At 35.5% G+C, this 25,573-nt stretch overlaps 1 protein-coding gene across 43 annotated transcripts in view; it reads left to right on the top strand.

The window, feature by feature from the left end:
• Window positions 1–25,573, top strand: part of LOC124160665 (calcium-activated potassium channel slowpoke) — a 364,836-nt gene that overhangs the window by 323,942 nt on the left and 15,321 nt on the right. For all 43 annotated transcript variants that reach the window (XM_046536608.1, XM_046536598.1, XM_046536620.1 and 40 more), the window contains 6 exons: window positions 2,470–2,641; window positions 2,810–3,034; window positions 7,948–8,131; window positions 8,275–8,370; window positions 11,112–11,248; window positions 15,491–15,603. In XM_046536608.1, the coding sequence (XP_046392564.1) occupies window positions 2,470–2,641; window positions 2,810–3,034; window positions 7,948–8,131; window positions 8,275–8,370; window positions 11,112–11,248; window positions 15,491–15,603 (927 nt within the window). The remainder of the gene's footprint in view (window positions 1–2,469; window positions 2,642–2,809; window positions 3,035–7,947; window positions 8,132–8,274; window positions 8,371–11,111; window positions 11,249–15,490; window positions 15,604–25,573) is intronic.

The following is a 25,573-nucleotide window of genomic DNA, read 5'->3' as shown; positions in this document are numbered from 1 at the left end:
TAATTGTTGTGAAATGTAATACCTAGGTGCAGTTATTGACCAGTCTTTACCCAGTTATTTTTTTCCTTATTGTGAAGTACCTATATTTTAGTTTTGTTTCCAGTGCATGATATGGGAAAGGATTAAATGATACTGTTTAACTTCATAATAGTTTTGATGTGTAAAAAAGCTACATGGTGGTACTATTCCTGTTCCGTCATTAGTGTATAGCCTCATGTCTACACCAGCTATAGAGTAATATAGCTATCCTGCTTGCTTAAAATTTCTCTGTTCAATTTCCATTTCGATCCTATTTGTTATGTTTGTTTACGTGCCTTATTATGTACGAAACATTATTGCGTGTGAATTAAAACTAATTGAATTACAGTGAATTATATTTTTATTTGATTTTGATATAACTAGTAAAGGAACAAATTCAAATCATGCTCTGGGAATGAATGAGAATGCTTTGTGGTGCATAACCATTAATTATTTGAGAAACAAAAACATAATTAAATTACATTTTTTCCTGTTATCGGGTCGGAATTTTGTTGCTGGCACTTAGTCGATTATATTTGAGTGGTATTTTATTTTATAATGAAAACTACATTTGTTATCAATATGTTTTCTTTGTTGATTCCAATTATTGCAGTGAATTCATTTCAATTTTGGAAAGGAAAAAAACTCTTTATATGCGACAGAGGAATATTTTTCTCATGGATGGCCTTAAAACTCATATGATGAGCCTTAGTGCTTCCATTTCTTGTAAAATTAGACATATTGAAAACAATATATAATCTTTTTACAATTCTCAAACCATGGCAATTTTAAAATAGTATCCCAAGTTTAGTTAGTGTGAGGTTATTCACTATACACTACACCTCTATGAAAAAGCATACATAGAAGCTTGCTTCTATCTAGATGAATAACATCTAGATGTTATTTACATTTGAAGAATTCCCTCATATTCCTTGAATGTATCGTATGCTTAAATGTGTTTAGTTAAAATGCTGTTATTTAAATAAATTTCTTTTGCAGTTGCTTTGTAAAACATTATGTCATCCAGCAATTTCAGTGTTAACATGCATACCAATGCAGTTTTTGTGTTTTTCAGAGGCTACTCAATGTGAATAGGCTTTTACATTTTTTTTCTTAATTATTAACTATACCACATTGTATGAAGTCAGTGTAACTAGGAGCTGTTACTTGAAGCTTATTATTCTACTGTCTGCTTCATGATGAAATAATTTTGTTTAAATTTGTAAGGAAATGATAATGATTTTACAGAATTTTTTTAAAAGAGCACTCATTTTGGTGTTAAGAAAAGCATGATTTTCTGTTTTATGCTGTGTTTTATGATAAATTTTTTATTTAGATTAGTTTTTAACGTAAATAAAAAAACTTATACCGCATTCTTTGGTAGGTTCTCGTCATTATTTTTCGAGTGAGGAGTGCATTTTACGTTTTATGAAAATTGAAGTTCATGTAGATAATTATTCTGATGACATATTGAAATGGTGTAGAAATCTCTAACACTTTTCTCAATTAGTGTAACAGTAATTACAACTACATTTTTAGTTAACCTAGCATGTTGCATAATTATAATGTGAAGCTTATTGTAATCTTAACTAGGAAATTGAGTAAGTTTAGGTGCGTGAGTAATAACTTTTCTCAGCATAGTTTTATTATGTTTGATGTTCATCTCAATTGAATAACTGGCGATAAACTGAGAGATTTATTTTATGTTTTCTCTAGGTTCAAGTGTTTAAGAAATAGGATATCTAATCAATTTTAAAAGCTGTAAATGTATATGCCTACAATTTCTTACAGTACCAAGTGAAGTGTTATTAGTAGAATAATGATATTTAATTTGTCAACTTGAATTTATTGAATGAATAAATTATTTTACTCTAATTTCCTTTGCAGTGGAACGAATGTATCCAATTATGTAGATTGCTCCCCTAGTAATTATTGCCAGTTATCAATAATAGTGTGTGATGTATGAATGGCAGTAGGGTGTATTAATATATGTAATTGTAGCCATTTAAATTGCTTTTTAGAAAAATAGTATATTTAATTTGAGTAGTTTCATTCTATTATAATCCAAAAGACATTTAACAATTCTGCTTCCATTTCTAACTTCTGGTAATGTTTTTTATTCAGTTTTTGAAATTTAACATTTGTTATGTTTCAAACTATTTCCTATTTGTTTATGAACAAGATGTTCTTATACCAGTTTTTTAAATAAATATTTTGATTTAATTTCGGAAATTAAAAGTCCTGAAAATATGGATGAAGACTAATTTTAATTCTTGAGATTACTTGAAATATTTTTGATACCTTGGCTTAGCCATAAAATATGCCTTAAATTCATATTCAAACATATTCTTATTTTCTCCTCGTTGAATATGTTGCAAGAAATTTGCAGGTTTTATTATAGTATAAAAATCTATTTTCATTTTATATACTAAACAAATTCATGCTTTACAGGCCAACAAGTCGTGGTTCTGGTGGTAACAATATGAATAATAATGGAGGTCTTCAGGTTGGCATTGCTGATGATCAAGCCAAAGATTTTGACTTTGAAAAGACTGAAATGAAGTATGATTCTACGGGGATGTTCCATTGGAGTCCTGCGAGAAATCTTGAAGACTGCATCTTAGTATGCATATTTGTGTTTGATTTCTTCAGAAAGCTAGCATGAGCTTGTATTGAAATTGAGATTATTATAATGTGAAATGAAATTATTTTAGTCGAGGCTCTTGGCACTAGAAATATATGTCAATGTCTCAAATCAAATTCTCATCTTAAAATTTGCTATCTATTTCAGGATCGAAATCAGGCGGCAATGACTGTATTAAATGGTCATGTAGTGGTGTGTTTATTCGCCGATCCTGATTCACCACTTATAGGACTCAGAAACCTTGTTATGCCTCTTCGTGCTTCCAATTTCCACTATCATGAGCTGAAGCATGTAGTGATAGTTGGCTCTGTGGATTACATTCGACGAGAGTGGAAAATGTTACAAAATTTACCCAAAATATCTGTCCTAAATGTAAGAGAACTATTGAAATTTTTTCATATGTAACTATCATAACTTATTTGTACGGACTTACTATTGGATATTCTCAAATCCATGACTAATATTCCCAATCTCTTATATCTTATCATGATTTATTCATCCATTTTGTTAAGGGTTTAATACATTGGCTGAGTGAAAATATAATTATCAACAATTACATTATTGTATAAAATCTTCATGAGTTTTACACCAGGTGAAAATATCCATAATTTATGGTGTTTCATTAGATTAATTACCGTGTAAACACATGTAAGAGACGCACGCTTATTTTGATCATCGGAGGCAAAGAAAAAAAATTTTGTGGGTTTTTTTTTTAATCCCACTGCATGGTATTGCAGACATATGCCTGAACTTTTGACAGTTTTCAAAATTTCCACTTTTAGTGCTAAAAATGTATGCATCATTTTTCAGCGAAATTTACACTATATGTATGGCACTCGGAGATAAGTAGGCATTCACTGGTAGTCTTAACCTATGATGTTTACTAGGGATGGTCGGATTGGATCCAAATATCCACGTATAATGCCCTTCACCTCGTACTTCCAATCCAAATTAGTTGAAGAAATTGAATCTGAATCCAAAATTTTAAATCAATGCTTTTGTGAATGCAACGTCCATAAGAGGGAGTAGAAAGAGTTCCGATCCTCTCTTCGTATACGCTTTTGCACGGCGATGCTTGTCCTACTCACGAACAATTTTGTTTGAAAGCTCTTGTAGGAGTATTGCAATAGAATTTCAGATGTGGAACATTTTAAGGCAAAACATAACAGGCACATAGCGTGAATCTTCCTTAGAGATTGAACAACAATCAGGGGAATATCAGCACCGTAAGATAATAACAATGGCATAGATTTCACAAAAACACCATCCGCCCTCTGGCAGCCCATGCATCTAAGGTTTTTCTCCTTTGCGAGACCACACAGACCATAAATCATTATCTCCGAAGGAAAATATCAAGTTCCGTGGGAACAATAGAAACATGTTTCATCCTTACCCTATCTCACCAACTGACCTTTTTCGGTCTACCAGCTTCCATTCTCCCAGTTTCTGGAGGACAAATGCTAGGTGAGTCAACTACTGAGCCCGAAGATATCTCACTAGCTTCCAGCCATTTTATGATGCGCGCGAGGTTAAAAAAAGAATGAGACCTAACGCGATGCATATCTGACAGCAATTAAGTTCTAATTGATGACATTAAGCTTTCTAGTAACAATAAGGCTAATAAAATTCAATATATTCCAAAAAGCACAATTTCCGAAGAAACTAGTGTAGAATGAGCGCATTCAAACAAGACGAGACGGGCTGGAAACTTCAGGCAATGCAAGCTGCATATATCACATTACTGCGCATTCGCTTTGAAGGCAACGGTGTCTCATGCAAGATGGGACTTGTTTGTCCTGGCTCCTTTGCTCGTAGCCTCGTTGCTTGACAGACAAAGGGAGCACACTCCTCCCCTTATACCTCTCCTTCAGTGCTCTTCACTTACAAGAATTTCCAATTTCTTCTATCCGCCATTTTGTCCAACAATGTGAACACTCATTTGAATTTTTTAAACTGTAAGATTTAACACAAATATAATTTTCAATTGCAATAATCCCCATAATAGCATCTGAAGGTGATTTTTGAAAAATCAGGCCCTTAGCGTAATGGAAATTACTTGGCACGACAGATGTTGACTATTAACCAGGTATTGTCCTTCAAAACTATGTGTTTCTTTAAGTTTGATATGCAATTAATGTATGCAGTATATATTCCACGGGATGCCCACTCGTAGCAGTAAAGTTAGCATGCCCTCTGGAGCGAAAAACCTCCCACGATCTTTTCCATGTTCACCTCTGAGGTACTGACATAATGGCACAATGCTTATGAATAAGAAACGCAAATAGGAGCGATGTAAAAATACGTCACTTAGGGTGAAACTCCCCTGCCTGCCACTTGTTTTTGACCTAGGGTTTAAGATGACTGACTCACACTGAAAACCAAGGCCACTCATTGTCAGTTCCCCTTGGACTTGCAACCGGGGAAGGGGGGAGGAAGATAAGAAATTTGTGTAAGAAACGCACCCCTATTTTCGGCTGCAATTTCTGGGAAAAAAGGTGTGTCTCATACATGTGTTTATACGGTATCCAACTCTTGTGTCTTGTTCTAGTTTGTCATCTCTAAGCCATGTAGGCGGTAGTAAGTAATCTAAAGAAATGCCGGCAACTAATGAGATTTTGACCCAGTGTAAAATCCATGAAGAATTTATCTATACCATCTGTTGAAAAAATATGAAATACATTTCCTAGTTGTCAGATCTATCACCACCCTCCCATATCCCAGTACCTGCTTTGTCCCAGAGTAGGCTATACTGTCGGTTTTGAAATAGATTTCTATACAAATTTTCCCATTCAGTAAATGTTGAATGAATTCCTTTCATGCATATATTTCTTTCATTGTCTCTCCTGAGGATGTAATGCTGAGAGAAAGGGAGGAGAGTCTCCTCCCTTTCTCTCAGCATTACGACTTAGGGTGAGTCCTGATCTTCTGCCTATACTTCTTCCTTTCAACTGTTGTCTTCCTCAAACCTTCCTTTCAACTTCACTTGATCTCTGTGTACATTATCATGTGAAACCAGCCTGGATATTACTCGATGTGTACATTTTCCATTAAAATATCCTCCTAGGCATTCCATTATCCTCTCTGTTTTCAATGTACATATACTGGTCAAGGTTTCCTCTTATTATCTCTTCTGTTTTTCTGTCTGTCTAAGGTTATCTGTTCTTTTTTTGTCCCTTGAATAATTTATGATTGTCTTCCAAACATTGCCCATAGTGGGCATTACAATAGACAGAATAACCTCAAATGCTGTCATTTTTTCTCCGTAACATATTCATTGCTAAAATTGTAATCAGTTATTTGTATCATTTAATTCATTTGTAGTAATCACAGGCAGTTGGTAATTTACATAGGAGCCTGTAGTGTACTACATAGATCAGGGCCATAGCCAGAGGGGGCAGGTTGAGCTCCACCAGACCTTTTGCCCGACATGGACAACTTGAACTGCAATAATTTTACAAATTTATTCATTATTGCCCTCCCCCGAATAAATTATACTTGTTGCCTGATCTGACAACCTGTCTGACCCCCGTGGCCGATAATCCTGGCTATGGCCCCTGTAGCAGATTTACATAGTGCATAAACCTGCCTCAATTCACTTTTTTTAAGCTTCATCATCTGCATGTTCTCATACAAACCAATTGTGTTCGATTTATTCATGAGGTTATCAAATAATCTGAAAGCATAAAATAACTAGGGTAGAGCTGTATTGAAGGAGATGTCAATATTAACGAAGATGATCTAATGGTATTGGCACTAATAACATAAATGAATTGTTGCTAAAAATCAAGCACTTGAAGAAAATTAACAACAAGTAGTCAACTTCATCTGATCTATTAATTTAATATAATTTAGAATATATTCATATTAGGCCTCAGTGTATGAGATATGTCTCACCTGATATGAGGGATGCGTTGGTCTGATTAATAATAATGTGAACCGAAAATGTCATGTAAACCTGACCCCATGCCAAACTTGCCTTTGTCTACTTCATCAGCCTACAAAGAATTATTATTACTTCCTTTTATGTATGATGGTAGAATTTTTGTTGAAATGCATGTGAAGGCTACAGATGTAGAAATGAGGGAAAAACCAATTACTATTACTCTTAGTTATAAGTTATTTAAACATTTCCCTTTATCGATTATTTGCTATTTTATTCACGATGTGAATATTTTCAGTTTCTTTGCCTGCTTGAGAGAGTAGGAGTATATGTACTCCTAACTCCTCATATCTCTAAGTGTATGCTACCAAGTGATTGGAGCAAGCTTTGCAATTGTACATACTCTAAGGGGATACTTATGCTTTTATGTGGATGAGTCACTTACTTTTTATATGACTTAAAATCAGCTGAAGGGTCTTTTGCCTGTATTATCATTATACTCATGTTTGAGGAATATACAAGGCATATTTTTTAAGTAAGTACCATTTTGATTTATAGGTAAAACCAGTGAACATTTTGTATGAATATAATATTTTCATTTAAGCATACACTACTAATTTAAACTACTTTTCCACGTAGGTTTGGTAATGTTAAGGTACTTATCATATCGAACAACAATCTTGTGAATACTGGTGTCATAAAAAATTGCCACCTGAGTTGACAGCCACTGCAAAACTGTTGTTTTTACGCTTTCATTGTCATAATGGTGCTGACCTTCTAGGTGTTTTTTCTGATTAAAAAAGTGATAGTCATTTGGTGCTAGGTCGGGACACTATGCAGGATGATCAAATTGTTCCCGACCAAATGATGCTGTGAAATCTTGTGTTCGATTGGCTTCATGTGGATGTCTTGACATTCCTTCTACGTTATGATGCTCTAGGTCAGGATTGTTTGAGCCAAACAGTCATAGGCAATGAAACATGGGTAGCCTACTTTACACCTAAATCTAAACACCTTTTATGTAAAAATGGAATTGTTACAAAATGTTTACTGTTTTATTTATAATTCAAAACGGTACTTATTTATGAATCACTTCTGTAGCATCAGTTATAGAAATCATAATGTTTAGAAATGTTCTTGAGATTCTGTAAATATATTGATTAAAGGGGTTGGACATTTCTTCTCCATATTTACCCGTCATATCCTTGTATGGGAAGGAAAGCTCCTTCAGTATGAAGCTGGTATAAGAAAATCCAAATGATGGGAGGCCTATGAAAGTTTCCTTTGTCTTTCTTAATATTTTTAAGCATTCAATGCTAACCTCTAGCATGTTATTTTTCCAATTTTTTCTTGTGCATGATTAAGGAATTATCTTTTAATTTTATGTCCTTTATTTTCTTTGCAGGGCTCTCCTTTAAGCCGTGCTGATTTGAGAGCAGTTAATGTTAACTTGTGTGACATGTGTGTTATTTTGTCTGCCAAAGTTCCCAGTAATGATGATCCCACGTTAGCTGATAAAGAGGCCATCTTGGCATCCCTAAATATTAAGGCAATGACCTTTGATGACACAATTGGTGTTCTTAGCCAGGGTAAGGAAGCTCTTTGATTCACGTTTTATGAGGATTAATTTATGAAGTTGGCTTAGAAGAGAGATTTTAGCTGCTTTCCTTTGCTTATGTGAATATTTATATTGTAAAGAGTTACTTTTTAATGGAAGACCTTTATATTACAGCTGGAAATGAACAAGATAATTTAACGCCTGTAGGTAGTCCAATAGTTTTACAAAGAAGAGGTTCAGTTTATGGAGCTAATGTGCCTATGATTACAGGTAAAAATCTTTAATGTATATTTCTGCTTGAGGCTTTCCCAGCCCTGGATTGCAGTTCTCTCCATTGTTTTTGGGGTAGCTGTGTCAAAATCAACTTTGATGCAGCTTACCCAAAAACAATGGATAGAATTGTTTTATATATCTATATGTCCAAATGTTCCATTTCATTGCAATTTTCCAAAATATCTGCATGCTCATGGAAATTTGGTAGAGTGCCTGAGTACTATGTAAAAATACAAATTGCTTTAGTATTGCAGAGTGGAAGCAATTTGCTTTAGCATTTATTGTTCTTGGTTGGATGAAAACATTTTTGAAAATGCTTGAATATCAGTCAATGGAAAACATTGGAAATGCAAATGTTGGGTATTGTTTCTAATTGGGAGCCAGGTTTTAGGCCCACAGTTATCTCCATAAAGTCAGAGTCTTGAAATTTTCTTGTAGTCTCAGAATCGAAGAAACTTCGATTCGGGCATTTTTCTTGTGACCTGTGATATAGATCCGATGTTTGTGGGGAATACACTTTTAAAGGAAAGGGGAAAACTGCTACTGAAATTGTAAAAAGGGCATTTCTAGAATATATTGGGGTTCAACTCGGTGATCAAGGTAAAAAGTGGGCACTGCATATGCATATAAAGCTAGAAATGTGCAGAAAATTTACAACAGTGGGTCACTAGTAAAAAGGATATGAGTTAAATTTGGATTTTCAGTGCTTTGGAGGGAACCTTGGCACCACATTGATGACTTATATCCACATGGCGAAAATCAAATGAGTAAATCGGAATAATCATAGCTAGAAGACACCCTTATATCCACCACCCCCCTACAAGATGTTCAGTTCCACATTCAGTATTACCTACTCCTAAGTTTTGCCACCCCCCGTAGGTCTGTAAGACTGAAATAAAATCATGTGAAACTTCTTCTTATATAAATGTTAATGGTGGCAGTAGTTAGATGGAAACATCATTAAGTCTAATACATTTCAACCAAGATGACCTGAAATGCCTCACCAGAGATCCTAACCTTTCAAAAACAGCCTCTTAATTTTAGCCTCTCAATTGAATGGTAAGAATCTATTGGAATATGCAATTAAAATAACTTTTACCACCCAAGGAAAAAAGATTTGATTCCCATCTTCAATGAAAAAGACAATCTCATATACTGTTAAGATGTTTATGGACTTGTGGAGAAAATGGATCTTCCTGAATGTATTCCCCGTGATTGGCATCTATTTATTGACAGTTCTAAGGCTAGTTTGAAATGAGTCCTCATTCATAATGGCAACAAGTTTGACTCATTACTATTTGCACACAAAAATGGCTAAACAAATACCCCAGTTTCTTTTTTTTATGTAGGGACAGAGAAAACCCTGTGGTGAGAAAGGATTGGCTTGAGAGAGCAACCATAACTGTTGGAGTGAAAAACGTCTTTAGCTATCCTTTAGTTAAATAAAGCCTCCACTGCACATAAAATTAGGCCTTATGAAGCAGTTTGTTTAGGATCTTGATAAACAAGGGAAATGTTTATATTCCATATTTTGGAAGAAGTATCCCACAAATCAGTTCAGAGAAATTTAAGCCTGGAATTTTTGATGGATCACAATTGAGACAGCTGGTTCGATTTCATTCCATTCATGGATGAGGCCAAGCAAAATGCTTGGATGTCGCTTGTAAATGTCGTACACAATTTCTTGAGAAATAAAAAAGTTAATCACGTAGATCTAGTGGAGGAGATGTTCACAAATTTTAGAAACTTGATGTAATATTAGGTTCACTACATATTTGCGTAGCTATTTAGAATGTTTCCCAGATTTAAGTGGGACAAGCAAAGAACATGGTGAGATATTTCATCGGGGTATGAAAACTATGCAGGAGTGCCACCAAGGAAGATGAGTAACGCAAATGATGGTGGGGTACTGTTGGAACCTTCTGAGAGCCTATTCTGCCCAAATTCATTCTAGAATTTCCAAGGAAAAAAGCTCCAGAAGTGCTAACTGACTCAACATTAATTTTTTCATATTCAAGTTAAGTGTAGTTATAAATATGTGCTCTCAATATTTTTATTGGGTATGTATTTCTTTCTTCATTTTTGTGAGAAAATGTAATTAGGTCAATTTCATCTTAAGAAAACATTTTTTTTTAACTCTGGAACCAAACCAGTGTAAATATACACGTTTTGAGGTGAAGACATTTTTTTAAGTTATGCATTCTTTCTTTGTCATAATGACCTTTATGAAAATTTAGATGTGTTATAGCATTAAATTGTAAGAAATACTTCATTTTACAAGTGCAAAATTCCTCCCCTTATGCTAAAAATACAGTGTCCAGCAACAAATGCGTTTATTATTTTTCGTTAAGTTTTAACTAGTTTCCTGGTGTATAACTTCAGTTTTACTGATGCACAAAAGTAGCAATTCCTGTTGTGAATGAAATAGGCAACCAAGAGTGTCATTTATATAATGGTTTTGAGGGATGTGAGATTGGGGGTAAAAATATCTCATGGTGCCTCTTCAAGAGTACATGATTTCCTGTTGGAATATTTTGAAACTTAGTAAAAAAGGGAAAGAAATAGTTTCAGTGTGAAATAATTGCTCTGTAATAATGTGAGGTGGGTGCATTATATATTTGAGGTTATCATATGTGGATACTCAATGCATTATAAATAATTATACCTCAATATGTATCATGTTTTAAACTATCAATGCTTGATTTTAATAATATGGAACATGGCTTTTTTTATCACAGAACTGGTTAATGATAGTAATGTGCAGTTCTTGGATCAAGATGATGACGATGACCCAGACACTGAATTGTACCTGACACAACCATTTGCCTGTGGTACTGCATTTGCTGTTAGTGTTCTGGATTCTTTAATGTCCACAGTGAGTAATTTTTTAGCATTTAGCATCATTTTGTGAATACATATAAAGCTTTTTTTCTAAATTGCAGTAGAATTTTTATTATGACATGGGTCTTTTGGGACGAAGTCATGTCATGGTTTTATGTTACACACATCATGTGCTAACTGTACACCCAACAACTGCTGTTAATTCAAGACAGTATGTAGCAAGGGCATATTATGGTTCTTAATTCATTTTAGGTTTAAGTTGTGTTAATTATTCAAATAAATCTGTATCTTGTTAAAAATACTGTCATATTTTGTTTTACCATTAATGCTACCGCTTTTTTGTCGGGGTCTTTTAATTGTTTCAAATGTTAATGGGACAACCAGTGGCGTCGACTCCATGGGGCCTGAGGGGGCCCGAGCCCCCTCAAAAATTCGTCATGGTTGTGAGGAAAAAATGTGTCAGGCTTGTCGATTTTCCCTTAACGTCCAGATATCGAGATTCGAGTTATTAGGGTTCTAATGTTGATCATATGACTCTTTTAAAATGCTTAAAAAACTTAGAACTCGCTACAAAAAAAATTTCCCGGGGCAAGATCCCCGGTTTGGGCCCAATATTTTTTGTAAGTTGGCGTCCCTGGGGACAACAATCAGAATTTCTCTCTTCTCATTTCATTGGAACCTCATCTAACTCACATTCCTCATCTGCTCTCTAAATGTTATATTTGTTAGAGAAAACAATGTGTGCCGTTATATTGCCAACATTAGCACAGACACAGGCGAGTTGTTACTGCCTTCTCATCTAATTACACCCATGTCTCGTAAAGCGCAATTTCGATTAGCGCAATTTGGATATAGCGCAAATTCGTTCCTTGGGGAAACATTGCAACGCAGTGTAGCCTAATCAAAAATCTTAAACGCTCTCGTGATAAAACGTGAACTTGCGCTAAGTACACACGAAATTTCTATCATTTTACGCATATTAATATTATTGCTTGCCTCAAATCTCCTTTTTTGTTTATATATTAATCGAAGTCCATTGCTGTGCAATGGCCAAAAGTATTACTCGTCATTGGGTCCAGATAGCCGGCCTACCGAAGTAATTTATCTCGTCTCCTTAACAGAATGAGTTAATTTAGATCATTAATTAAGCATGGGGCTAGTGGAAATGAGTTTTTTTTAAGCAATACTGGTTGAGACTGGTTAATTTTTGCCGTCATACGTTATAGGGCGATTGACTTCCAGGTAGAGTTGCGCATGAATAGCATCAACATATAAGAGGGTCCGCTATAGAGTCTCAAACACAATAGCTTCGTTCCCTCCCCGCAGTCGTAGGCCCTCTGCGTCTCAAGAATACAGTTCAGCAGTAGAAGGTCATTTCGATAGAGCCATGCAGAGTAAAAACCAAGAGAAAATGGCAAAAAATAGGAATGCGGGTAGAAAAATCAAGAATTTATCAAGAAAAACCATAAACCTAGAAGAGAAATTGATATAGGTCAATTGCTTTGAAAATGGAGAACGTCAAAGTGATATTGCGCGGAAGTTTAAACGCACCATGCCTTATTCTGAATAAAGACGAAGTTAAAACATCAGTGACCTCAGCCGCACCAACTTCAACCAAGCGGTTTACACACACGGAAAGTTCATAGTGAATCAGTACAAAAAGATGAGAGTGGAAATCGCTCCAAGACATTTAGTGAAAGCTCCGGTTGGTTCCAGAATTTAAACGGCAAGCAGGTATTTTCAGTGCGGCGATATCAGGTGAATCTGCAAGTGTTGATAGCGCAGTCACCACAACATTTTCTGATGAACTCCAAGCTGTGATTGAAAGTGGCTCCTTTCCCCCTCAACCAGTTTTTAGTGTTGACGAGACGATATTGTTTTAGAAAAGAATGCAATCTCGTTCATTCATTTTCAGGGAAGGAAAACCTGGATCAGGTTTCAAGGCATTTAAAGACTGTTTCACATAGCTGCTAATGACTCGTAGGACTTCAAATTAAAATGATTTATCATTCATAAACTCCGCTAGCTATGAAATGGCATTCAAAGTAGCATTTGCCTGTCGTTTTGATGAGCGACAAAAGGGCCTGGGTGACACAATAGTTGTTTTTAGGCTGGTTTGAAAAATCGTCAACTGCCGGCAATGCATTACGAGCCCCTGATATAGCAGATGTTAGCCCACCCGCACGACAGGAGGGAATTTCAAAAGCACGTAAGAATATTTTTTAACGTGAATAAAAGTCTTCAAATGCGTGCATACTGTCTTTAAAGATGTTTTAAACTATAAAAATTTATATAAATAATGTTTTATAAGGCTATTTATGGGAATATATATGTTTTAGAGGAAATTCAATACCCAAGACCTATGCTACCAGGAACGCATCCCTATCTTCCCAATGTTAAAACGCTCTCGTATAACGCAAATTCGTATAGCGCAAAGACCCCAAGGAACGCATCCCTTGCGCTATACGAGACATGGGTGTATTAAAATGCCAATATTAATGATGAAACATTTAATCATATTTGTATGTTGATTTGAGAAATCAAAAAGGAGACTTACCTTTGCTTAGCAAGTTCTGGTGACAAAAATGAAACCCTTGGATGATTAGCAAAAATATTCTGTGCATTGAGACTGAATATACTGCTCAATAACATGCCACAATGAGGCAGGCCTTTGGTCTTGGAAATTTTTGTGGGGAAGCCACGTAGACCTAAAAACTTGATCAAAAAACTAAATAACTGCTGTGAATCAAAGGCATGTAATGCCATGCTTCCCATGACACCCATCAGCTTTGATTTTCATTGATATTTTTTTTAGAATGATATCAATCTTTCATTCAAGAAGTGCATGCTTCCAAATATGTATAATCAGTGGTGTACACATAGCAGAGAAAAATTCTGATTGCCATCCCTTTGTAGAATGATGGAAAAAGGGAATCATTTTTTTATTACATATGTATTTGAATGCCATGTAGGGAAAAGTTAAAGGATAAATTATGTTTTTTGTGGATTCCAGAGTTCTGTTTATAATGGTTTACTCGTGGTAATGGAGGAAGCTCATATGGATATTTGATAAAGCGAATAATGATTTCATGATCATTTTCCCAGTGCTTATGTAACTTGGACTTTATGCACAAGTACCTAGGCAAATTAAATTTTCATTTATAATATGCATAATGCTTATTCATTGTTATTTTCATATAAACATTTTTAGCTATGGGATTATTAAAAGTACCTATTTTTCCGGTTAAGATAGGTATGCATCAAGCATCGCCCCACATGCAATAACATTTTTCTTAATCTTAGATCCTAATGCTGTAGCAAAAGATTGGGCAAAGATTGTCTGATATGTTTATCATCTATGCTCAATATGTATCTATTCTATGTTCAGCTAATACAATGGAAGCTGTTTGGTTGTAGAACTGTGCATTTTGCTTATTGTTTCTGTGCCATTCTTGTGGTTAAATATAATCTCTGAACTTGGATCCTAGAATGTACCTTGAAAATTAAAAAGTCAAATTTGCCTTCAATATAATATTTCATATTTCTCTTTCTTAGCATGGAATTGCAAGTATGTATTCAATGAGGCCCAACAATCTGTTTGATTCCTTCCACCCTGCTTTAATTACAATAGCAAGTGCAGAGAAGACTTTACTGTATTTATCTGAATGTAATCCCCCTTTTTTTCCAAAAATGCACATGGTAAAAGTAAAGGATGGACTATATTCAAATGCATTTTTTAAATTTTTCCCTCTTTTAACTGAAGCCTCAAAATTAGGGGGGAAGGAAAATTTGGAGAAGTACAGTATTCAAAGTTGTTCTAGGAAACATAGACTCTTTGAAAGCTAGGGTCGTATTTGAAATTGATCTCCTATCTAATTCCAATGAGTGCAAGTAATAAAAACCTCTTGGAAATTATATTTTGTTGCCAAAAATCTAATATTAAAAGTACCTATTCTTCCGTTTAAGGTAGGTATGCATTGAACATTGCCCCACAAATCACCCTAGCCCATCCACCCTCCTCCTTTGAACGGCCCTCTTTAACTCATAATATGGCCTATTTCATTTCACCCTATCCCTAAATGTTTTTCTCTTTCTCCCCCACTTTTGCATTGAAACATTTTCATTCCGACGATGAAATTCAATATCCCCTTCCCATATAGTATTTACTCAATGTATATTTATGTAAACCTTGATATAATGTTATGAAATTGTTTGTCATTGTGAAAGCTGCCTTAAGTATTGGCTAAGTATCTTTTATTTTCATATTTTTATGTAGACGTACTTCAACCAGAATGCACTGACGCTTATAAGGTCCTTAATTACTGGAGGAGCAACACCAGAGTTGGAACTCATCCTTGCCGAAGGAGCTGGGCTTCGAGGCGGATACAGGTATTAAAATAAAGATAAAATTGAATCATGTGAACTTGCTAATCTGCTCAACAATCTATTTGTTTCCTTCCACCCTGCTTAAATCACAATAGCATAATAGAAAAGCATTTATTCGAAGTTCTTTTAGGTAACATAATCTTAAAGCCAGGCAAAAAAAAATATTTCCAATCATTTTGGAGAAATGTTTTTTTTTCAAATTAATCTCTAAAAGTATTTATATACATTATGCATGCTTAGAATCACTAAATAAGTCAGCATGTTATTATACACTGAATTTGTATGCTATAAAGGTACTCCCTATATTTTGCTTCATTCTACAATTAACAAGCATGGTCCAAAATTTGCTGGTAAAATGGAGCATAAATTTTGAAATGATTTTAATGGAATTGACTTTTTATTCAAATTTTGTTGTAGTTCTTTGTTAAACTGTAGAAAATAAATTTTGTACTTTTTTTTGTGCCTGGTAAACATTACATCTACAAAGTACGGTCTCATAATTTATATGAACAGTTACTCATGTAACTTTTGTAATTAGAATTAATGTTAATAAAATAGGTATGTATTGTGATATACCAGAAATCAGGTAAGCCATCATAGTTAATTGTTTTGCGAGTATGCATTCTTTACACGATTCTTTCATGGGCAAACTCATTTCCTCTCAAAGTAATAATTCTGTTTCCGTGAGCTTTATCTGGGTTGCATGATTAATACATGTATGTTGTTTGAAGTACTTGATTTGGTGTATTAATTTTCCATGCAGTTTGTTAAGTTCAAATATCTCAAGAATATAAGAAAAATGAGAATGGGTGTACTAATGCATTGTACGTGAATGTGTTTGTTAATATCACTAGCATGTCTGTGGTTGTGATTTTTAGTCAGCATTTTTCCAAAATCAAACTGGAAATGTTGAAGGTGTGAAGTACCTGGCTACTCTTATGTTAGGTATCAGGTATGGCATCCTTAATTTGGATACCTCCAGTAAAATAGCACATGATTCAAATAACCTTAGATTATGGGTTTTCACAGCGTTTCACTTTGAATCCAAATTGTACTATCTTTGCTGTGGCTTACCTATCACTTTTACACATTTTTATGTGTGTTATATTGCATATACATATACAGTGTGAACAAGTTAATACAAGCATAATATAAAAATGTGCGGATAAATAGGGGATACTTTGTGTTACTACACCACAAAATACCTTGTGAACTCTTCTATGATTGAACTTGATAATACTTCGTATATTCGACTAATATTTTACCTAACACAGACCGTGATTTCAATGACTAAGCATTTTATAATAATGCTTCACTAACTTACGGAGGGTCCATCAGTACTATCAAATTCAATATGAAATTATTTCCACCCAGTGGCGCTTGAAAGTGTTTCCTTCCTTTAAGGTTATGAAGAAACATTGGCTAGTTGAACTTGTCCATTTGTACTTGCTTTCTGATTTCAGACTCGGTCATCATCATCAGGATTGTCAATTCAGAAAAGTTCACCTACATAATAAGCTTTATAAAGCGCAAGATTTGTCTTCACTCTTAATACCTTCTATTTCACTTGCAAATATGTGGAAGTTGCTTTTTCAAATTTTTCCCCTGTATACAGACAACATGTCACATATTGATAGACATTTCCAAGGTAGGACAGCTGTGACTGAACTAATTGTGAAGTGAACTAAAGCACCCCAAAGAATAAAAATCCCTCCTCCCACCCCTTAAGGATGCTGCCTCTCCGACCCATAGAGCAGGCCTTCTTCCATTGGCAAAAGTTGCTTCAGTAGGTCATGGCTTTATAAAATTTAAAAATCCAGCATTGATCATCCGACCTATTGTGAGGGAAAAAGTTTAGTGTAGCATAACCTAAATCATCTCATCCTGCCAAGAGATTTTTCTGTGGCCGAAGAAATACAGGTGTTGGATATAACTATATTTTTCCATTTTTTAAATAATTTATTAATTATTGAAATTTTAATTTTGCATCTTCATCAACATATTAAAAATACTATCAATTTATATGCAGCAGAAGAGAAGAAGTCAAGACCAACATTAAAATAGGGAGGCAAAAACTGATAGAAGTGGATGAATTCTGTTATTTGGGAAGCAAGATAACTAGTGACGGGAGAAGCAAGAAAGAAATTATCAGCAGAATACCCCAGGCGAAGAGAGCATTCCACCAAAAGAGAGACCTGCTTACAGCGGGAAACTTAAATATGGATGTAAAGAAACAATTTATAAGAACCTACATCTGGAGTATGCTCCTATACGGAAGTGAGGCATGGACAATGACCGCAGCGGAGAAAGCAAGGATAGAGGCCTTTGAAATGTGGTGCTACAGAAGAATGATGAAAATCAAATGGATCGACCGAGTTAGTAACGAGGAAGTCCTAAGAAGGGTAGGAGAGAAGAGAAGCCTCATGAAAACCTTAATAAGAAGACGGAACAACCTTATAGGCCACATCTTGAGACATGATGGCCTGATGAAGACAATCGTCGAAGGACAGGTGGAAGGCAAGAATGGAAAAGGAAGACCTCGAACAAAATATATGGAACAAGTAAAGAGAGATGTGAAAGAGAAGAAATACGTAGGAGTGAAAAGATTAGCTGATAGGAGAACTGAGTGGAGAGCTGCGTCAAACCAATCCTAGGATTGTTGACCAGTTATGATATGATCAATCTTATAAATGGAAAAGGTAGTTATATTGTTCAAGAAGGTAATGAAGCAACACGTCACATCAAGTCCACTAATGAAGTTACTGCATCTGCCACAAAGTCGAGAAACGGGGCTCTTTTTTTTCAATCTTATCAAAAAAACTTCAAGTTTGCAAAACAAATTTAACCTAACATAAAATAAAATAAGATTTCTCTTTAAATCATGTATTTTTTTGTGCAAATATTTGTTAGTAGAAAAAAGCTTTCAAACTCAAGGCTATCTAATTTGAAAATGGACAGCGTGAACCCTCACAATTTTAACTAAGTTTCACTTCCATACTGACAGCTGATAAGTCCTTTAGGGAAAAGTTTGCCAAGAGATTGCCCATGTTTTCTATGAAAACATATTCTTTTTGGTCAAGTATTCTAGCTGAAGAGATTTTCTCGACTATTTTGCCTGAGTTTGCGTTTGTGTTAGCGGCAAGCCACCCCTCTTATCACACTTTGCTTGGGTCAGCGGATACTTGATTTCCAATCTTTGCTAAAGGGCTTTGCCGAGCAAATCTTGGTATTCTTTCTATCATCTCTTATTTCCTCTTCCCTCACACTGCTTTTGAATCACTAATTACAGGAGGAACAAGACGCTGCTCTTTGGGGTTGTACAGTAAACTCTCGATTATACGAAGCAGGATATTACAAAGTTTTCAATAATACAAAGTGAAATTGTGGTCGAGGCGAAAAGCCTATGGTGCTTTTTGATAATACGAAGTTTTGATGATATGAAATGTTTTGAAATTATGAACTTCTGGCTCGGTTCCCAGGGACAAATGGTGTTCATTTATACGAACTACGGAGAAAATATTGTCAACAAAGCTGGTTATTCTGGTGAAAGCAGCAAAAAAGCTATGCTTCTGACTGTGGTGCATCAAAGTGTGAAATCTTAAATGATAGTATAACTTTGGAGGGAAATGGCCCATCTAAAAACTTACGGTAGGAATCGAGGAGAGTAGGAGTTCAGTAAAAATATTGTAGCTGACACAATTTCCCTATTTGCGTGCATAATCGTAAACATTGCGTCGACAATATTAGTAGTTTAACATGTGAGAAAGGTCGCAGAGAGAAACGTCCATACGAACTTCGTTATTAAGAACCTCCGGTTTTTCGGTCCTGTGGACCTCGTAATAACGAGTCTACTGTAATAATTTACTCACGAGCCCATTTTGAGGGCAAAATGGCTCCTCTATTGCCAATTTGAACGGGGTTTTGACGATTCTGCACATTAAGTTTTCGTGTAATTGTCTTGCTAACCATCCATGATGGAGGCGGTGTCTGGCTGTCTTTCATCCTGGAAGCACTGAATGATAAGGTACGTGCCGGAACTAAATTCATGAGAGAATGTGCAAAGGGCTTCAGTCGGTGCCTAGCGAGTGTCTAAGCAGAACAGTGGAGTAGAAGAAGCGGACAATATTGGGCTCTATTTATTCTTTGCAGTATTTAAAATGATGCTATGTAACGCTGATATAGAAAAAAAATTTTTTAGTTTTAGCACTAGAAGTAGGCGTGCCATAAACGGAAATAAATATTACTGCGAAAGGGAGAAAGAAAAAACTAAATAATCATAGAGTTAAATTCTTCTCAGGTGTCTGTCCAGGTAAGGCACTCCATCTACCTCTAAGCCGATGATTCAATCGAAGATCCTTTGTCATCAATGCCGTTGATACCTACTGAGAGTGAGGTGCTGTGATTATAAAATTCTCTCTCTTCTTCTCTGCAGTCTTTCAATAGAAATTACCTAGTTATTTGCTTTGTCCTTTCCACCCTACTACTTTTTTTTACGATAATGGGGCGACTAATTTTTAGTGCTAAAAAAAGTCTTTTCTCTGTATTAATTATATATACATTATTTTCAATACGAGAGAGAAAGACACACAAAAACTAAATGAGGTTAAGGTACACTTTTTGGGGTATCATTTTTGGGAATTCACGCAAGTGAACCAATACTTCAGATAAATATGCTGAGAAATGATAGAATGTATGTTGTACGAAAAAAATGAACGTGGATAATAACGTTTCTCTCTTTATTTCCCCGACGATGGAAGATGCTTCTCCATCTTTTCTCCAGTAGGAACCTTGCTCCTGTCGGCATAAAAGGAAAAAGACTTATTATATAAACATGGTACCTCAGTCCCGGCATCAGTGGCCTTGATTACGAATAAAAAGTCTTCCATTTTAACATCAGCAAAGATGATGGAGCACAGCAGCCGGACGGAGAGCCCGAAAAGAATTTACTTCAAATATTCGGGGGTAGAAAATCATACCCTATGTAATTTATGATCATAACTGAATCATAATGAAAATAACTAATTTAAAAGATCGTACATTCACCAGACGATATGGAAGGAGCTACAAATATTAATCTACGAAGGTTATTTTGGAAAAGGGCTATGGCCCTTGTTTTTATTTTTTTTTCTAGCCACTGAGCGATAGAGGGCATCACAAATGGCAGTTAGGTGGGCTGCCCTTAAAATTTCATAGGCGTTGGAAACAAATATCTATCTTATGTGTAGATAATAGTTGGCATTCGCTACTGACCACAAAATTCTTAGATTAAATTCTTGTACCAAAATTTTCAAGATGTTATTTGATTATGTTTTCTAAAATGGATAGGAATTTCTTTAAGTGCTAAGGTTGTTAATATTCAACTTGAAAGAAAGGGAAGTTAGTGTCGTATGATTTTTTAACAATCTTACACAGCATAAAATCAATAAGGAAAAGCATTTTTTTCAAATTCCATCTTAAATAGCCACTCGAAACATTAAGCTAGACCAGCGGTTCCCAAAGTGGGGGTCGCGACCCCCAAGGGGGTCGTAGGCCATTCGGAAAGGGGTCGCGAGATACTAATAATATGGTGAACAACGTACTTAAACTTGGACGACCATTTTTAGGGGGTCGCGGCTAAAAAGAATGAGCTAAAATGGGTCGCGGAAAGAAAAAGTTTGGGAACCGCTGAGCTAGACCAATAGAGACAAAAAATTTGGGTGGGAACAAAATCAAAAATTTTTTGTGACTTATTAAAAATGCTTGAAATTACGAAACTCGATGTACGAAGTGCCTATTTTGCTGTCTGGCTGACTTCATATAATCGAGAGCTTACTGTATTTCTGAAACTACTTGTATCAAAATTTGCTCATGGCTCTCCTCGTGCTCAGGTTGAGAGTGGAAACTCTACCTGACTATTTCTCAACAGCTGCTTACTTTACTACAATTCTTTACTTATCTTTCCACATTTGAGGGGGAACTGGCAATTAATTCCAGGATGACAAGTGCACTTTCTTAAACTTTTAAGACCCAATACAGGTTCCAAAACCTCTTGCCTATGGCAAGGATGGATAAATGTTGTAGTAAGGTCAATGCGCGGGGCTCCATTTGGCAGACTTAGATTATTAAGTATGAAAATGAATATGTAGATGTAAGAGATCTTCTTCTGAATGTGGTAACCTTATCTTGTTAAACAGTCTCAAGTGATGCATGCCTGCAGTTCTTTTTTGTAAAGAATTATTAAGCAGAGATTTGGCTGGTGAAAAATTCATTGCGATTAAAAAATGTCACTACAGATGTTTCTAGTAAGATTAGTTTTCTGCCAGACAAATCATACATGGTGCTGAATTTGGATGTTACAAAGAATAAGCTCATGAATTATGTCAAGACTTGTAAAGATCGCTTATATTTTTTTAAATTACATGAATAGAATCTTAAAGTATGTACTTCACTCAGTCAAAAATTAGTGTGGTAACCTTGGTTAGGTCGAGCTTGAATTTTTTTCATTTAGGCCAGTGGGCCACCAACGCGGCAAAATGATTCTCACCACGTTGTAGATGCCAAGTAAGTTCAAAATGAGGTAGCCAATCGCCCAAAATTTACTTAGTGCTACAATGCATATATATTATTTCCACTTCTTAATGTTTGAAGCTCAATTGTCAGTATACGGTGGAGAAGTTGGCAAGGCATGCTGCCTCGCTCAGCAGTAAATACACCCTGAAGCCTCCGCATTTTCATTATTCACTCAGGGCTAAGTTATCATTTCATACTCCCATTATTGAAGAGTTTTGCACCTGCCTCAGATGACTACTATCTTGTGCTAATATATGCTCTTGTGATATAGATAAAAATATGCTGTAGTAGAAGGGCATTTTTTTTCAACCTCCGATGGTTCATGAGCAGCAGACAAGTGATTGATTAAAAACTTCAGTGCAACCTCGATATAACGACACCCCACGGTGCACTAATAAACACTCGCTATAGCGAATTGTTGCTTTACCGGAGGTGGAGCAAATAATAGCCAATATACCTGTTGCGAACAGATATACAGGAACAGGAGTGGTGCGGCGACAGATAAACATCTATCCGATAAACGTAAGCATAAATCCAGACGAAAGGCGATGTTTTTTTGCATCACTAAATTTCCTTACTCAAGTAACAACTAACTATTCAAACAATTTATAAGCACCGCACTGAATAAAAATCATGCAAAGCATTGTTTCGTCAATCATTATATTTATCGAACGACAGTTTACCACGTACATTTGAGACTGAGCACTCCATTAACTTCATTTCTAACAGATCGCTAGCAATTACAGAGGTTATGGAGTCTTGATGAAAGTCTTCCGGCGGTGAAACCCTCGCTATGGCGAGAGCCAACACCGAAAGGGTCTCGTAAAAACGAATTTTTTAACACGCTTATTATGGGGTCAATTGACGGTGCATCGGCTATCTCTCGTAATAACGGGGGTGTCGCTATAGCCCGTACTCGCTTTAACGAGGTTCCACTCTATTTTGCCTTTGTTATGAAGCTCATCTTCCATTTGAAAATGCTTCCCTTCGAGCCACATCTTCATTTCAGCGTAAAAATGAAAGTCACGCGGCACTAGGTTGGCATTGCACAGCAGTTGATCAATAATGTTCCTTTGAAATTGCTCAAGGAGCATTTGGGCTACATCAGTGCTGAGACAACAGGCCTTGTCATGGATCAGAACACTTCCAGAAGTTAGGATGTCTCCTCTTGTGATTTGAATGGGAATGGGTGTAATGCTTGACACTGTTTCACACTCTAGCCACAGTGCATTAAAAAATTTCTCTTATATCGGCAGAAAGGTCAAAACATGTCAATGCTGAAGCCACTCGGTGAGTTTTCTGGTTGTCGCTCCACAGTGAACACTTGGCAGGAGAATCAATTAAGGCAGTGTAGGTAATGAGATTGCCGCTAACCTAAAACTAACAACTTATGGTCAGAAATAACTTGTGGTGCGTTGGATGCTCAGTTGCCCTATCCTCTCAGTACCTGCCTGTCGCTTATATGGTGTTTTTGCTGAGCGATCAGAAGTTGAAAAAAAACCACCCTCATATAATAAAAACCACCCAAAATTTTCTTGAAATTTCTTAATATTTGCTCTATTATTCCCATAAAGTATGCTTAATTCGAACCCGCATAATTTGAAGTTCATTTTTTAGGTCCCTTCAGTTTCAAATTAATAAGGTTTTACTGTATAAAATTCTGCTGTGCAGATTTGAGGCAAGTTGAGTCATCAATTACATGTTTCAGCAGCTAAAAGATGCTGCAAAGTTAGCTGCAGAAACATGTGAGAGATGGCTCAATTAACCTGGATGCAATCCTAGGAAGCCTATCTGTATAGTATCTACTGAGAAAATGAGAAAATCTGAAATATTTTATGTTGTTTTGCTATTTTCTGAAATCATTTGATATAAATTTTCATTAATTTCCTTTTACTATTCGTATAAATAAATTGACCGGTATCAGAATAGAACTATTGTACAATTTATTATGTTCTGTGAATATTTTATGCATGAATTTTAACTGTTTATCATTCGTTTTTGTCCTATTTTGGTGGTAGGATTTGTGGCTTTGAAGGTTTATTAGGATGCAGTTTTCGACAAAATAAGTTAATGCGTTAAGGTTAACATTTTTTAAGTCCTGAGTGAACCCCAAAGGCTGCCTCCAAAAATCACCACTTATCTAGAGAGCAATTTATGCTTCAACCAAAAGCAGGACCTCCTCCAGCTGTTGGCAATCAAAAGAAGGGAAGGACATGACAAGCACTGATGGCTGGGGTGGTTACAAACTTTAATTTGGTAAAGGGAGGAGAGATGGATGTGAAGTTCCCTGGAGGTTTATTTGGTATAGTTCAAGGCAACATATGAGGTCATTGATTTTCTCAAATTTGGTTGGAATTCCCTGTGGACCAAGCTTGCTTCTGTGCACCTTGCAACACAGTTTTTCATACATGAATATCTCTTTTCATTAAGAAAAGTGTGTTTAACATTGAGCTTCAATGTCGACTGTTTTTTCTTGTTGATGAAGCACTGTAGTCGAAATTCCAGACAAGGTACCTAGTGCACGCAAATTCAAATAGCAGATTATATGTTAACGTTTGACTCTTTTAAAAGTATGTAATTTTATGGTCTAAAGCACTGCATCAAACAAGCAAATTTGTACACAGTCACATGCACAGGTGCTAATTTTCATCCTTAGTGCATATTATGCTCTACTTTTCATTGTGTAAAGAGTGGTAGTCATTTAAGCCTACATAGCTCGACCACCAATTGCTAAAATTCAGATTACCTTTTAGCCTCACAAGTTTAGTATTTTTGAGGTTACGTGAATGAAATTAGAGTTATTGAGGACCTTCTATTTATCCAAGTGATGTTGTGGCTGCTAGCTAACAGAAGATGACAATGGACAATAGGGCTTCAAAGAAATAAATTAATTGTGAAAAAAGACCCAATTAAACACCTCATGGGATCCAAATTCAGTGCACAGTAAAAGCAATGGTATAACCATGTTTTTGGGCAATGCTGCATTGTTGTTTGTTGACTATTCTACATATGATGTCAATAGCTAACTTAAAACGATGTAGGATTGCCTTAAAACCAAGGATATACCAATGGAGCATTGCTTAGAAAGTGTCAAGCAGCAAATAACACTGTAGGTAATTCTGCATCATAAAGACGAATTATTTTGTACATACATCTATTGTCTTCAATGATGTTGACATGTCTTCTATACTTGAGTTGTTAATTCATAATAATTTTACAGGTGTTTAGTAGTGCTTATTTATTAAAGAATTAAAAAAACTGTTTGATATAAATCTTTGCTGTTGTTACTTTGCTTTGGTATAAACATTAATTTTTCTCTTGTATTCTATTTGGTCAAGTGCTCAAATTTCTTACTAAAGAGACACTTGAGTCCTTCTCAGACGGATACTTTGAAGTTGATAATTATGAAGATTCTTAGGATAAA

This window comes from Ischnura elegans, chromosome 6 (assembly GCF_921293095.1).
Source record: "Ischnura elegans chromosome 6, ioIscEleg1.1, whole genome shotgun sequence".
Lineage (NCBI taxonomy): Eukaryota > Metazoa > Arthropoda > Insecta > Odonata > Coenagrionidae > Ischnura > Ischnura elegans.
Note: the sequence above shows the minus strand (reverse complement) of the source record. Positions and strands in the feature narration are given on the sequence as shown.